Genomic DNA, 15,620 nt, shown 5'->3' with positions numbered 1-15,620 from the left:
AATTTTTAGTTAAAACAAGTGTATTTTGGAGTTGTATGATGGTAACCAGAACACCCTTAAGAAATGGGAACCTATCAGGTTTAGATTCTTAGATGGTTGAAATAAACTTAAAGATTTAGCCATGTAAAAAATGCATACGAGTTTTGAAAATGGAAAAAATAATGACTGGTATGTATATAATAAAAATATAAGATTTAATTTTTATAAATTATATAATATATAATACATAAGAAGATGATAATAAGGTCTTAATTTTGGACAATGCGTTTAATACAGAAATGCTGATTAGCAGAATCTGTTTGTGTTGGAGGTGGATTTGCGTGGCTTTTTCAAGAATGGCATTGGTGAAAAAGTCTGATCTTCGTCACCATAGTTTTGTTGTCTTTTCACTCCGTTGCTGTATTTCCCGTCATCCATTTGTCGGTTTCCGAACCACTTTCGTCGACCGTTCATTTTGCGGTCACGGTTGTTACTCTGTTCAACATATTTTTCTTTTCCGTTGTATGTTTCGCTTATTCCTCGGCTATTCGCGGTTTTCTGTTCTGTCCGTTCTCCATGTCGACCGGTTTTTTTCTTTACGATTTTCATCTTCCGTCCGAATGTTTTCCGTTCAGTCATCTTACGTTCATACTGGATTTTCTCATTGATCATTTTTGATTTCTTGGCTTTATTTTCGTTACGAGCTATTTCTTCTTCCAGTTTTCGTTTCTTTTGATTCTCGGTCGCTTCTTGACGAAGTGAGGAAACCATGTCACAAATGTCTTGAGGAATTTCATCAGAAGAAGCTGATGAACCAGTGTCATTTGATGAGTCAGAATAAACGGCAAGTTCAGTCTCATAGATCTTCACACATGGAACAATTGTTTCTTTTGTGGAAGAAAGTTCACGCTCATAAATTTTCGCCGTTGGTGCATTTGATTGTTCACCTCTAGTAACCTCTTTTTCACCACTAGTAAGCTCTTTTTTACCACTAGTAGCCTCTTTTTTACCACTAGCAACCTCTTTTTCACCACTAGCAACTTTTCGTTGGGAACATTTGGAGTCGTCAAACACCAACATTTCACCGAAAGCAAACGACAAACGATCAATATCAGGCGAAGGTTTCTCGTACACCGAATCTTGATTGTCGTTCATTGTACCCAGAAACTCGAGGAAATGTTTGGGATCATGGTTAGGCTGATATCCAGTCATCTTTGATTCCAATTTAGTCTCCAACGAGGAAGTTTCCTGAAATTTGTTTTTGTTCTTTCGATGTTTTTTTAATTTTAAGGTCGTTGAGATACGGGTGATATCTGTTTACGGTGTGTTTCTTCACTGAGAAGAAATCTTGCGACTTCGGTTTCGTAGAGTTCCTCAGGTCGTTTCGAACAAGAGATGGGACGTTAGAATGGCGATACATACGATATTGGATCATTTCTTTCATCAAAATATTCGGAAACAGTTTTCCGAACTCGACTGTTCCATTCATATTTTCACTGATCATCGCAAAATCAGCTGATCCGGAACTCATCAAGATATGAAGATTTTCCATTTTGAAAACCAATTTTTGAAATTCCAGCATTGACTGTAGATAACATTCTGTTATCATTGGTTTACTACACGCAACCATCTTGTATTTCCAATTGGTTTCACAATTTTATAACAATTCAATAACAATTCTCTTAGAGCGCACTTACTCCAAGCGAGAGAGAATTCAAATAATTTGAATATAATTTCTTTGGAAACTGACGCCAAGATATTCCTTCGAAAAGTTATTTGACGTCATAAAGATGTGTTTTGAAAAAGTGACGTCGATTTTTTTAATGAGAGAAAGTAACGACAGAGGTGAACTTTCCCTGCATTGAAGAAAAGCAGATTGTCTTGGCAAATTTGGAATGTTTATATAATATCAGATCTATTATTCGAATCTTCCTGTCACTCGAACTAAAACATTGTAGCTGGAAATTCGTATAAAATAGTTTTCGTAATCCAAAGCTTTCTTAGCCTAGATACTAGACGTCACGGCTTTTTTCTATACGCAGTAACGTCTATATGCCACTTTGCGACTATTTCGAATATTTGGAGACCAGAAAACTCTTGTTCTCTTCAACCAAGGAACTAATTGATTAAACTCATTTGGCCTTCCACGCTACCATGTTTCAATGAAACTTCTCGCAAATTGACTACCATCAAGTTATATCGATTTTGATCAAAATGTCTAGAAGATAGTGACGAATGTAGAAGTAGTCTTCGATAGAAGACCAATTCTCTCGGATCTAATGTCAACTTGCATGGATAATTAACCGAAATGACGGGTTCTGAGAAAAATATCAACCGACTTCTTGACGTATTTGAGGTAGTGAGATCAATGTTTCTTTGGTTCATTTATAGCCCTGCAATTTTGTTAGATTCGTGACATCGTTTCCTTGTTTCTATGGGAAAATATTAACCAAACACGTGACTTTAATCTGACCAGCCACCAGAACCGTTGGAAAACCAACGGATCTGGCGAGACTCGAACTCACAACCAGGCATTTGCTCTACCATTGACGCTACGGGTCCATGTGGAACCTGAGGACTCAATTGCCACTCGGTAGAGCTGGAAGTGAATTCTTGTCTACTGACGGGTCAGAGACGGTGAATTGGGAGAAATCCATCTCCGCATTGCTAGTGTGTTGGTATCCACCAACTACTACACTAACGGAAGGTTTGGGCATGCGACCACAGATATTTTTTTTTCAGAAAAATCAAGAGGTAAACATATTAATTAGAATTTTGATGAATCGTTGAAAAATAAGGGGGATAAATGCATTCGGATACATTTTTCTTAAAATCTTCCTGAAAGTTCGAAAATATTCAACGACAAGATTACTCAAATTAAGTTTCAATATGCTTAGGAAAGAAATGCTAGTTTAACACATTTTTTTCCAATTTTTGTTGGGAAAGACCTGGATAAGTTGTCAGATTATATTTCATCTGGATGATGATGATGATGATGATAACGATTACCCAAATAAAAAAGGACGGGCATACAAGTGTAATAGGCTTTTTCAGAGGGGTTGGAGGATATAACATTCTGTGGAAACTTACCCCCTCCCCCTGGACATTGTGAGTTTTGACCCCACGGAAATTCAAAATTACCCTCAAACAGAGCAAGTTTACCCACAGACCGGACGGTTTTTGTAGATTTTTTCACTATCCCCCAGACACTATATCCTCAACAATGGGCGAAATAAGAGATTTTCAATCCTGGAAATATATTGAAAATATGATATTTCCATATACTTTTTTTTTCAATGAAACTCATTGTGAAATATGATATTTCCTCAACTTTGGAAATATAAAAAAATCATATTTCCAAATTTACAAATGTATATGGAAATATCATATTTTCAAGATATTTCCAGGATTGGAAATCTCTTATTTTGGCCAGTGCCAACCCCCCCCCCCCCCCATATACGGACATATTCTGGAAGAGCCCAATGGGTTCTTAGAATATTTAAGGGATTTTTTATTTTTGACGGAATATTCCTATTAAAGTGTTCTCATAAAAAAAGTAAAGTGAATTCACCATTCACCATTGAGGAATTTCTATCAATATGGCCACCAATGGTGACTTGATTTGAAATTAAAAATACCAACAAAGTGGCTTGTTTTGAATGTGCTAAATATATTTCAAGTTTCAATGAAGGTACGTTAATAGTTGATTCATTTCTACTTGGCAACTATAGTTAATAGAAATTTATGTCAACCAAAACGACATAGCAACTGTTACTTGTTTAGTTACTTTGTTTTATTAAAATCCATAGCAAAAAACTTCTTCAATGGTATGAATGGATTTTCTTTCCTTCATTTATCCGTATTTTCACTTACATATTGAATTTAAATTAATTTTACCTTCATTTCAAAGTCTTATTATTTTGAAATTAAAGATGTGCTCAACATGGATTGTTGTGTTATATCAATACACTGAAGACTTGTGAATATTAGTGGGGAACAATGAAATTAAGTAAGTGGCATTATTCAAAAGTATATTTTTCATTATTCTACAGGCCCGGTGAAAGAACCGTTATAGTGGGGGAGGCTGAAGGCTCAAAATGAAATAAAATTCGCTAGGAATTTGAGAAAAAAATTTCATTTGCTCAAAAGTGGGGAGGCTGAAGTCTCACCGGTCTCCCCGTTTCCACCGGGTCTTTTCTAAAGTCGTTTTTAATAACAATTGTCAGCCTGATTATACATTTCTCTTAAAGAAATGAGATGAAATTAAAGTAAAATCTCGTTGGAAAGATAATTCAGAGTAGAATTTCCTAAATCTTTAATTTTACCCACCAAACTATCTGCCTTGTGTCGCTTTGTCGTAGCTTCCTCCGCAGTTTGTACTATCCCGTTGATGACAATTTGTTTTTATATTTTGAAAAATCTTGCCATGACAGTCTATTTCGGCTAGATAGATTTTGTGTCTCATTTTGTTTCTGTTTCCTTAACAATAGTTATTTCCTACAGAGGTAAATAGATGCTTATGTGAAATATATCTTTGACACGGAAAGGTAATCCATACCCTGCACCCATCCGTAACAAATAGAACTCTGCGTTATCTTTCCTGTGAAGAAGAGTTTGGTACAGGTTAGTTGTTTACGTCTTTGCTAGGCGTCATGAACGGAAAAATACTATATTCTCATTTTTTCTCCTTTTTATAGTTATTGTATTCATCGCTGCTTCGGTCCACCTTGTCATCCACGCTGTTCTTGTGAACGCAAGTAAGTTTCCTCGAGGAATTCCTAAGAGATTTCTATTGTAATACTCCTGAAACAATCCCAAAATGCATCGCTTTTTTAGAAAAATCAAAAACTCCGATAAGATCTATTACATGGTTCCATGATCATTTTTAGGGCAATTTCATCATGTTATTCTTGTTAGTCAGGCACGTGCTACTTTATCATTTAATTACCCCCTAAACTCGATTCAATCCTTTTTTACACCTTTTTCTATTGTCTATAGGTGCAAAGAAAAGTCTGCGACGTTTTTAGGGTGGTAAAACGGACAAAAAAATACCCGCACGGCAATTGGCGGCTACGGTCGAAAAGTTGTATTATACAACGTTCTATACGCTATTCCTTTCATTTATAGCTTGCAAGAGTAGCTTTGATTTGGTGAATGGCTATTGCGTCAAACTGTTAGGATTAAAAAATTTTAATAATGCAAGGAAAGCCTGTTATAAGATGACGCCAAGTGCTGCAGTCCCCCATTGGGCGGGAGATGATGCAAGCCTCTTCAGCGCCATCGAACAGTTGGGCGGAGACTACAATAATATGAAGGTTTGGACCAGCGGTGTTTTTATAGGGACAAAATATATGTGGGGAGTTAATTGTAAGTATTTCTACATTTTGTACTTTTACTTTTTGTTTTGTTTTATGTTTTGTTAACTTCCGCCATTATGAAAAGGAACGCTTGTAAGAGGAAACACCTATGCAGATTCGAACGTTTGCTTCCTTCCTAAATTTTATTCCATATTATCCATAATAACTACGTAACTGAAAGGTTTTTGTTTTAATAGGAGTGATATCATTTGCTTACTCATCAATTTTACTTTACAAGCTTTTTCTTATTGGATTGACACAAATGTGGAGCAAGAGGGAAAGAAAAACATTTTTTTGTTTATTCATAGCAATTGATTAAAAATAGTACTATTCAGAATTTGTTTCTACTGGTAGAAGTAGTCTAACATAGGACATTTTTAAGTAGCTTGCTACGCTCCACTGCAGAGACATTCAGCGTTTTGCGTAAAAATGTCTCAGACACGGAATGTTGCCTAACCGTAACAGACCAAACTTTTCTTTTCAGTCAGCGAAAAAGAGTATGCTACAGGCTAACTGTTACCATGGTGTAAAGTGTAAAGTGTTACAGCAAAGCGATTATATTACGTTCAATTAAAAAGTGTTGCCTATTGCTCTTAGTGTGATATAAATTACCTATAGATAAACATATTCTGTTTGGTCTTTTTAGATGAGACTCCAGTCACCGACACGAGGAATTGGAAAACGTCCGCCGCCCCTGGAAAGTGTCTTAAGTACAAAGTGAACAAAAAGGACAAAAACAATGGCTATGCTTTGGCAGATTGTACCTTATACACCTCACTCTTGTGCCAAAGAGAAAAAAATGGTACAGTAATATCAATCAACGCTCCTTAATTCGAACCCCTTTTATTGGAATCTCTCTTTAATTCGAATTAAAATATTGGTTCCCTCCGCTGGAAAGTTATCCAAAATATTTTCCGTAATTCGAATCTTTCTATATAATTCAAAAATGTCAAAGTTGCAATACAATAAAACTGAGCAAAGATTTTCGTAGTCTCTATAGATAAACTTCCTATAAGAAACTCTTTCCGCTAGAGAATGAGCCCAGTAAGGCACACAACGTTGTTTCAACGTTTGTCTAACGTTCACAACGCCCATATAACGTTATATTAGCGTTTAAACAACGCGTGCCAGCTGGGCAAAAGCCTAGGATTTTCGTTAATATTGAAGAAAAATGCTCCTATTTTCACCATAGATCTCGGAAATTGTCCAACGCCTTTAACAGGAAGTGCATTTGAAGTTGGGAATATGTGTTTCACGGAGACCGTTTTAACTGGAGATCCAGGAGATAATGAGAACTTTTGTACTACTCAAGTTCAAAATGATTATGTACCCTTCATGTCGCAACCTCTCTCCAAAGAAGTGATGGATGGATTGTCAACCGATGTAGGAATGCCTGTGGATGTTTGGACACCATTCCAAAGGCAACCTGATTACTCATACCTTGGGTTTGGTGAGTGTCTTGAACAATAGACAGCTCCAGGCTTTTAAACCTTTCTCTTGGTCTATAAGCACTGCTATGGGCGGCCTCTTAGTGACCCCCACCGGGAATTATCGCTTTTTGATAGGAATAGAAATTTTAAACAAAAGAAGTTCATCAATAGAGATTGAAAAAGAAGAATGTTTAAAACACAGCTGATTGGCTTAGGTTTCGAAACTCTCTATTGTTCCATCAAAACCTTACTGCGCATGTGATGTATCCGGTGAAATTCAATATTCAAAACAAGAGCAGTGCGCATGTCCCGAAAAGTAGGAGTTTTACGCTCGAAACGAAGGAAGATATGACGTAGCCTATTTAAACTTTAAAAACCCAAAAGATATCTATCCGCAGACACGTGTTTTGTCCTTTCAAGGGCTTGTCAGTGCGGCTCGGGAAAGCGAGGGTTCAATCCTCAAAATATCCGATATAATAAGGACCTTGGATTAGCAACCTAGACCCGAAAAACAAAATTAAAAAATTGATATAAGAAGTGAATTCTTTATGATGATTTGATGCCCTTGTTTTCTGCCTTTTTTAACTTTTTTGAAAGGTAATTATTTTTTAGCATTTTTAGCACCACAACTTTTGATCTAATTGACCAAATTTGACAAACGACCCCTCGAAATTTAAGTTAATCTTTCCTTTTTTTAATGCGAAAGGATTGATTCTTTAAAAGTTCATAAGTCTCGAGAAAATTCACTTCGATGTACTTTTTTCTGGGACACCCGAAAATAAGAAAGTGCTAAGTTAACTAGTACCCAAGGTATCTTAGTTTAGAAAAGGGCAGGCCCTCGACTTGAAATTTAATCTGGCTGTTCTTTGTTTTCCGATAATTTTAAATGACACTGTGTCCAGTAAAGTATAGGTGAAGGGGTTGCCATTTTGAAAATACTACTTTTGAGTTGAAGTATTTATAAATTAGAAACCATCATGCGAAACAGTCCACCTTGGCTTAATCTAAAAACGGAAAACTACCACATACTCTACCGGGCCACTTAATCGCACCGCACCATCCAGTCTATATAAAAGCTTAAAGCACAAAATATATATTATTGGAAGTTGATTAAGCGTTTCCCTTCAAAATCCATATAATAAGTATTAACCCTATTTGGACCGGGCCTTTTTGAAGAATAATAAGCCGGGGGGCCTAATCACCCCCCCCCCCCCCTCTCCGTAAAATCTCTAAAATTGGTGGAATTTTGGAAACTTGGTTTAAATTAATACAAAAAAGATTGTCACGTGACCAATTTTTTGATGACGTCAGCACTTTCGTTTTCATATTTTTGAAAATTTTATTGAAAATGTGCTATATCTTTGAAGTATTATATCATCTGATATAGAAGAGATTTTTTAATACTGTTTTCATATTCTGGTAGCCAAATGAATTCCCCACTAACGATTTTCAATCAGAATTGGAAAATTTCCAATTACAAAGCTCCTATGGGGTGCCAAAGTCTCTGTTTTTTCTGATTTTGGCGCCCCATTTTTAAATTATGACCTCATCAGAAAAAAAGCTTTCTGGAAATGGTTTGTCTTGTCCATACAAAACTACTGTCAAAATTTCAATTTATAGCATTACCATATAAAAATATATCTTAATTTGAAATTTGCAATAAAATACAGGATTTTGTACCGAAAAAATTAGGTCAAATTTTAATTTGCTCACGTAAGCATAATTTTGACAAAAATATTTTTGTACAGAAATGAGCCAAAATAAAAGTTAGGAATTGTCCTAAAAGTTTAAGGCCATCATCACAATCCCTTAAAAAGCTATATTGAATCCTTAGCTATCTAAGGCTTGGACCAAAATCGGGATTGCTTATAGAAAAATGTATAGTTGGCCCCTTCACTTGGAAAATCATCCAAAATACTTTCCGTAAATTATAAACTATAATACCTATAATTATAAAACCTGAAGGAAATTCTTGGTCCCTTGAAGATCGAATGAGTGAGAGAGGGGCAACATGAAAAACAGAGTCCGCCTTGGCAAAAGCTAAAAATGGAGAAATACCATACACCACCTGGCCACTTAACCGCGCCATCTAGTCTATAAAAAAGTTTTTTCTAAGTGGACCCTGAAGAAAAGTTTTGTTCCATTGAAGATTGAATTACCTTAAGTGGATAAATCTTGGCGGGGATTAAATTTGGCGAATTTGGCGAATTCAGCAATTCGTCAAATTAAATCCCCGCCAAATTTAACAAAAAGAGAATTATGTGAAAAATCACAATTTTTTAGTATATTTTTGAGTAATTTTCACTCATTTCAGTGTGACAAAATTTCCAATTCGCCAAATTAAATCCTCGCCAAATTTTACGAAATTGATCTATCGGCAAATTAAATCCCCGCCAAAAATCGTATTTTGGCCAATCGCCAAATTAAATCAACGCCAAAATTTACCCACTTAAAGGTAATGAGAGAGTAGCCAATCAATGCATCATTTGTAATTCCTCTTCTTCTAGACGGGTCACAAGTGGCACCCTCACACTACTTTTATGAGAATGCTGCAACTAAATGTCTAAAGTTTGATGGTCGTAATAATGGGGGTCTGGTACCAGCTGATTGCACAACAAATATTGCAACTCTTTGTTACTATGGTAAGTAGATAGGTTTTTCATGGCTTGTTAAGTTACGTCATTTCCGCCATTATTAAAGCAAACCACTAACCTTTATATATCCCTGGACCAAGTTACTCAATGCCGGCCAAGCAAAATATTTTAATCGGAGTTTTTTTGAAATTGTTTCCCGCGGAGAGAGCGCTAGATCTAGTTTTGTTGTACACTAATGATGTAGCGCCGTTTGTCGTTAGGCAAAGTTTCAAACACTACAATGGCTTCTTCTCGGGTACCAATTCCAAAAAAACTTCAATCAAAGATGGGGGATATAGCTTGGTCCAGGGTTATATAAAGGTCAGTCAAGCAAACCCTCGAATCTTGTAGATAAAATCCCTTACGAAATGACGTAACTTGAAAAAATATGAAAAACCTCTAGACGTGAGATGTTATCTCTCGATCAGGAAGGGCTACAGTGGCGTCTTCATAACTCTAACACCCCTGTCTCGTAGCCCCGGTGAAACTTGTTCCCACAATGGAGATAAAAATTTCATTGGAAATCTCAATGAGGGTAGAAATTCTATTGTTCTCATAAAACCCAGTGGAATTCTTTTAAATTGAATTTCGAATAAACATGTGATCAAAGTCAATTTCCCAGTGGGTTTGAAATTGGAAGGGTATTTTTCCCACCTGGGACGAATTTAGGGCAAAAGTGGGTCTGTGATACAGGGGTGGAATCAAATGTCTTCTAAACTCAAAAAATTTATTGTCCCTTCATTTAACAATGCCTTCTAAACCAATCTGCCTAACTCGAAATATCAATAAAGTTCTAAAAAATTTGTGTTCCTTGTGCGTGTTCGAGTTATGGAGACTCCACTGTATTTCAGAGAAAAAATGACCCAATGTTGTTGAGGTACTGATTTCACCCTTATGGAGTCGTTTAGAATATCGTGAACAACTCAGAATAGTCTCTCACAAATAGGCAAAACTTCAGGGGAGGTAACTGAAATTTACACAAAAAGAGGTATCTGAAAATTTTCATCAATATACTGACTTTCCAAAGAAGATCTCCTGAATACTGTTTATTTACCCTTTTAATATTTTAAAAACCCTTTGAAAGGATGAATAGTTTTTTTGGGAAAGCCCAACATTATTAGCGGGAAATCTGTTTGTGCAGAGTTTACAACTTATAAGTTAGTTAGAAAAGCAGTCGCCAATAAATTTTCGAGGAAAGACCTCTTACTCTACCGCCGACTCTATTGGCTGTAAATTCACTTCTGTAACAAAAATCTTTCACGAATTATCCTTCGGCTTGGAGGATACCATTTACATAGTAGATTTTTCTAGATTGTCCCAAGGAATAAATACTCCTCTTGCTAAAGAATGCTCAAAAGGAGCGAACTTTTCCATGGAGATCTGGTACATGATATTCTACCAATTTATTTAGATCCTAATGTTCTATGGCCTGAAGACACCGCTGGAGACCTTGACATTGGTGGCGCTGGCGATAATTCCATCCCTTTGATAGGTCAGAAATCATTCAACTTTAAACTTGAATATGCTTCCCGTTGTAATGCTAAAACAGGCTGTTCCAAAATATTCCACACAGGGGGTGGATGGACGAACCTTTTCAAGTCAAAACAAATTTTTTGAAAATGTGTTCCCTGGCAAATGGCAAAATTTGCAAAAAAGGCCCTGGGAAAAAATTAAAGTGAAGGTGGAAGAACTATTATCAGTCATTTACCCCCTGGAAGTTTAAGAATAGCTTTATACCCCCTGGAAATTTTTTTTTCACCCCCTGAAAAATTTTCGTCCACCCCCTGTATGGTTATAAAATGGAATGGCCCATTGTAACGGTAAAACAAGTGGAATGGTTCAAACGAATAAATAGTCTATCTAATCTGATATTGAAATGACTACAGATATACGATTTTAGTTGTTGTTTTGCAACATCTAGCACTGAAAGATGGTTTTACCGAAATACTTTTGCTGGAAATAAAATAAAACTTGTTGTATTTTCAACTTAGAAACGCATAACGGATAACGAGGCACAAAATTTTAAGTGTTTTTTATTCCCTTTTGCTGCGTGGATACCTAATGACTAATAGTCACTTAGATACTATACTACTAACGCTTGAACCGAAGGCGTAGTGTTATGGTGGTTATCCTTGACTCCCGCTTGGGAGGCCAGAGTTCGATACCCACCGTGTCTCTACGATTCACTTGGCAAGTGAATATCCGGGTCAACTCATGCCATGTGAGGAGAATCGGGTACCATAACTCTGATACAAGAGTGTGGGTAGATTAGACAGACATTGTGACGTGCAGTGGCACTCATAAGGTTCGACTTCGCGTGAGCATCGCTCTCCCAGTGTCATTGTATACGCTATGGCTTGGCAGCTCGTGTCTGTCAAGTCGCAGTGTCTGTCAGCGCCGTGATTCCTACTCCTTCGTGGGTAGGACCCGTCCTGAATGCATTTGGAGGGCTCAATCTATCTATCTATCTCTACTAACGCTCGAACTAAAAACAAACCGACTATTTTTGTGTAATTACATCATACGATGATACTAACTTGATTATCTCTTGTCTTACTGGCTATACAGAATGTGGTCTGGACAACGTTAACGTCACGGCGTATAAAGGGTATGCTGAAGCGTGTTACGATGCCGTAACTCATCCGGAGACGTCACACGGAAAAGCAATGGCTTATTGTGGTGAACTTCAAGGAACATTACCTTCTATGCCGTTAAGATACATTTATGAAAGATTTAATAATTTTACAAAAACACTTGGAATTAATGGTACGGTATGGATCGGGGGCCACGATCGAATTGAGGAAGGACTAGTTGAGTGGCAAGATGGTATGTGTCACTTATTTGATAAAATTCTTTTATTTATTTCTTCCAAAATGCATATTGGGTTTTTGTTACAGATTGTCATGGTTAGTCGCTAGTTTGTATTTTTTTCAGTGCATATAACTTCACTATACTTCATAATGATTCGACTGAATATGTAATCAGGGATAGGGAAACTTTCAGCATCTAATATTATTTTTGCCTCGATACCCCATCCAATATAATCAGGGGTGATATTAAAAGTCACGGTCAACGAGAAACTCTCACTAAGTACGCTCTTCTATTTGGTACGCTTCCTTATACGATGAAAATCCTTTCTCCTTTAGTTTAATTAGAGAGCCGAAACTGCAACCTCGTTCTCATCGCATTATCAACTTTTTTATGCTTTACTGATCACGCTAGATATTTTCTGGCGTCGATCAGTAGAGTAAATAAAGCCTGGGATACACTACTTTGTACCAGAGTGTATCTCACGTTTATTGCTTCGTAGTACACTCTGTGCGCATTGTCTGTTTCTTAAAAAAAATTCCCGTGCAGAAACCTCAGCGATGAAGTATGATTTTTAAATAGCCACTCTTTTCTCATCGTCTCCCCTCTCTCACCAACACTCCATCACAGCGGTTGGTTTGAAAAATCTCAAATGAGAAAAGACAATGGCAACACGCCCTCTACGGCAATGAATTTTGAAATCAGCCGTAGATACTGGGTTTGTGTACAGACAAGGTATACATGGGGACGAGGTTACCGCCAGTGATCTACTCTTCTTCATTATCGTTATCGTTATCGTTTTTCTATAGAATCTCCAGACGGAGAGAGCGCATCAATCACAGACAACAATAATTCAACAAACAATTGTCTAGCTTTCAATACGGACACTGAAGAACTATTGTGGGAAGATTGCAATTCTCATCACAAATTTCTTTGTCAATGGAAAGAAGGTAAGCACAGAATGATAATTATCCATAAAAAAAGTACTGGAGGTTTGGGAAAGCAAGAAAATGTTACCATTCTAGACCTTTCAACGTTTGAAAGAGGAAAGGTTAACTTTAGTTTGATAACATTTCTTGTTTTCTAAGACTCCAAATTCACACTTGTATAATTTTTTTATTGAAATACCCGGTAGAAAGAATGTTTTTGCTTTGCATATTTGCTTCGTTATTTCCTTTAATAGTTTGCCGTAATTTTATTGATGTTTCTTGATCGTAGACACTAATTGTATCCCGCAGTTTGATAAAAGCCATGGCGTTTTAAAACCATGATAAAGCCTTTTTGGACCTACCCCGGTGGGCTGTAGGTCCTATAAATTAACCTCTGTTCGTCCGTTCGTTCGTCCGTTCGTTACTAGCTTTTCTCGGGATTGGCTCATTAGTTTTTCCTAATTTTTGGCACAAAGATGCAAAATGGTAATGCCCAAAATGTGACGGAGCCCGATTTTCGAAAAAAATTCATTTCCGGCCGAAAATGCCGGAAATATGCCGGAAAAACCGGTTTTTTGGCATTTTCTCGAGATTTCATCATTAGTTTTTTCTGATTTTTTGCACAAAGATGCGTATTAGCAATGCCTAAAACATGGATTAGTCCGATTTTTGAGAAAAATTCCATTCCGGCTGAAAATGCCGGAAATATCCCGGAAATCGCCGTTTTTGCAGATTTTCATTGGACTTTTTCCTTTATTTCGTTGTTTTTTCACACAAACACATTTGTAGCAATGCCCACCATCAAGCATGTTTTTAATTGTCATAAAAGTGATTTTTGAAGCCGAACTTTCTAAAAATCGCCGGAACAGCCTATTTTCGCCGGAAAAACGGTATTTCTTGAATTTCTCGAGCTGTACTTTATATTTTTCATGAAATTTTGCACACTGATGCAAAATGGCAATACCTAAAATATGACAGAGCCTGATTTTCAATTAACGTACTTTTCCGGCCGAAAATGCCGGAAATATGCCGGAAAAACCGTTTTTTTGGCATTTTCTCGAGATTTCATCATTAGTTTTTTCTGATTTTTTGCACAAAGATGCGTATAGCAATGCCTAAAACATGGATTAGTCCGATTTTGAGAAAAATTCCATTCCGGCTGGGAAAATGCCGGAATATCCCGGAAATCGCCGTTTTGCAGATTTTCATTGGACTTTTTCCTTATATTTCGTTGTTTTTTCACACAAAAACATTATTTGTAGCAATGCCCACCATCAAGCATGGTTTAATTGTCAATAAAAGTGATTTTTGAAGCCGGAACTTCTAAAAAATCGCCGGAACAGCCTATTTTCGCCGGAAAAACGGTATTTCTTGAATTTCTCGAGCTGTACTTTATATTTTTTTCATGAAATTTTGCACACTGATGCAAAATGCCAATACTAAAATGTGACGGAGCCCGATTTCGAAAAATATTTTTTTCCCGGCCGAAATGCCAGAAATATGCCGGAAACCGTTTTTTTTTTTACATTTCTCGAATTTTCTTTTTTCGTTTTCTGATTTTTTGCAGAAAGATGCGTATTTGCAATGCTCAAAACATGGCCGAGTTCGATTTTTGAGAAAAAATTTTTTCCGGTTGAAAATGCCTGAAATCGCCGTCTTTGCAGATTTTCATTATATGTTTTCCTTGTATTTCTATGTTCTTCACACAAAAACATTATTGATAACAATGCTCACCATCAAGCATGATTCAATTGTCAATAAAACTGATTTTTGCGACCAGAACTTTCTATTAATTTTTCCCTACAACCCTTCCCTCTCCCCCTATCAACAATCAATGATGAATTTATTGCGTTATGCATTTTCGCTAAACGATATATTTTCTGACTGATTTTTTTCTCCTCGCATTGCTATCTAACTTTCATCATCAGGTAGGTCCATTCAGCATCTAGCTTGTTTGTCTTTGTTTTGTTTTTGTAGAGCGAAGCGCATGCGCACTTAGCAAGGGATATCGGTTCAGCAACAAGTGCTACAAACGCTTAACAAGTGTAGATGGTGAGACAAGAGAGCAAGCTTATAGTTTGTGCCAACAATGGGACGGAAACGCTACCTTATTCATGCCAGATAACGAGATTGAGGCGCTTTTTATACAAGAATCGTCTAACAATGAAGAAGAAATTTGGGTGGACTCGACTGATGAAGTTGCTGAAGGCCAATGGGTGTGGAGAGATGGTAAGTAGAAAAAGGGGCGTGGTTTTATGTTCATATACCACGACTTTTTTACCACCTTTCAAACCACAAAAGTACTGGTTGAGTGTTGGTACTCACAGATATCTTAAAATGGATGGAGCGATAGAGCTACTCTATAATTTCACAAGCCACGGCAGTTAAAGTAAAATGATACGTCATTTTTTCCGAGTAGCAAACAGTACTGATCATAGATCGGTACTGGGCACCAGAAATTTATACAATCAGGACAAACAACGG

The 15,620-nt window shown here is 36.8% G+C and overlaps 1 protein-coding gene across 1 annotated transcript in view; it reads left to right on the top strand.

Moving 5' to 3' along the window:
- Positions 1–3,894: 3,894 nt before the first annotated feature.
- The window catches only part of LOC136799372 (uncharacterized), a 51,812-nt gene continuing 40,086 nt past the window's right edge, over positions 3,895–15,620 (top strand). Inside the window, exons 1-10 of the mRNA XM_067056087.1 lie at positions 3,895–3,988; positions 4,677–4,736; positions 5,107–5,346; positions 5,983–6,138; positions 6,529–6,786; positions 9,274–9,408; positions 10,811–10,891; positions 11,968–12,225; positions 13,017–13,157; positions 15,114–15,365. Of these exons, the coding sequence (XP_066912188.1) occupies positions 3,979–3,988; positions 4,677–4,736; positions 5,107–5,346; positions 5,983–6,138; positions 6,529–6,786; positions 9,274–9,408; positions 10,811–10,891; positions 11,968–12,225; positions 13,017–13,157; positions 15,114–15,365 (1,591 nt within the window). The 5' untranslated portion in view covers positions 3,895–3,978. The remainder of the gene's footprint in view (positions 3,989–4,676; positions 4,737–5,106; positions 5,347–5,982; positions 6,139–6,528; positions 6,787–9,273; positions 9,409–10,810; positions 10,892–11,967; positions 12,226–13,016; positions 13,158–15,113; positions 15,366–15,620) is intronic.

Source organism: Clytia hemisphaerica, unplaced genomic scaffold, assembly GCF_902728285.1.
Source record: "Clytia hemisphaerica strain Z4C2 unplaced genomic scaffold, Clytia hemisphaerica genome assembly, whole genome shotgun sequence".
Classification (NCBI taxonomy): Eukaryota; Metazoa; Cnidaria; class Hydrozoa; order Leptothecata; family Clytiidae; genus Clytia; species Clytia hemisphaerica.
This window is presented reverse-complemented; position numbering and strand designations above follow the sequence as displayed.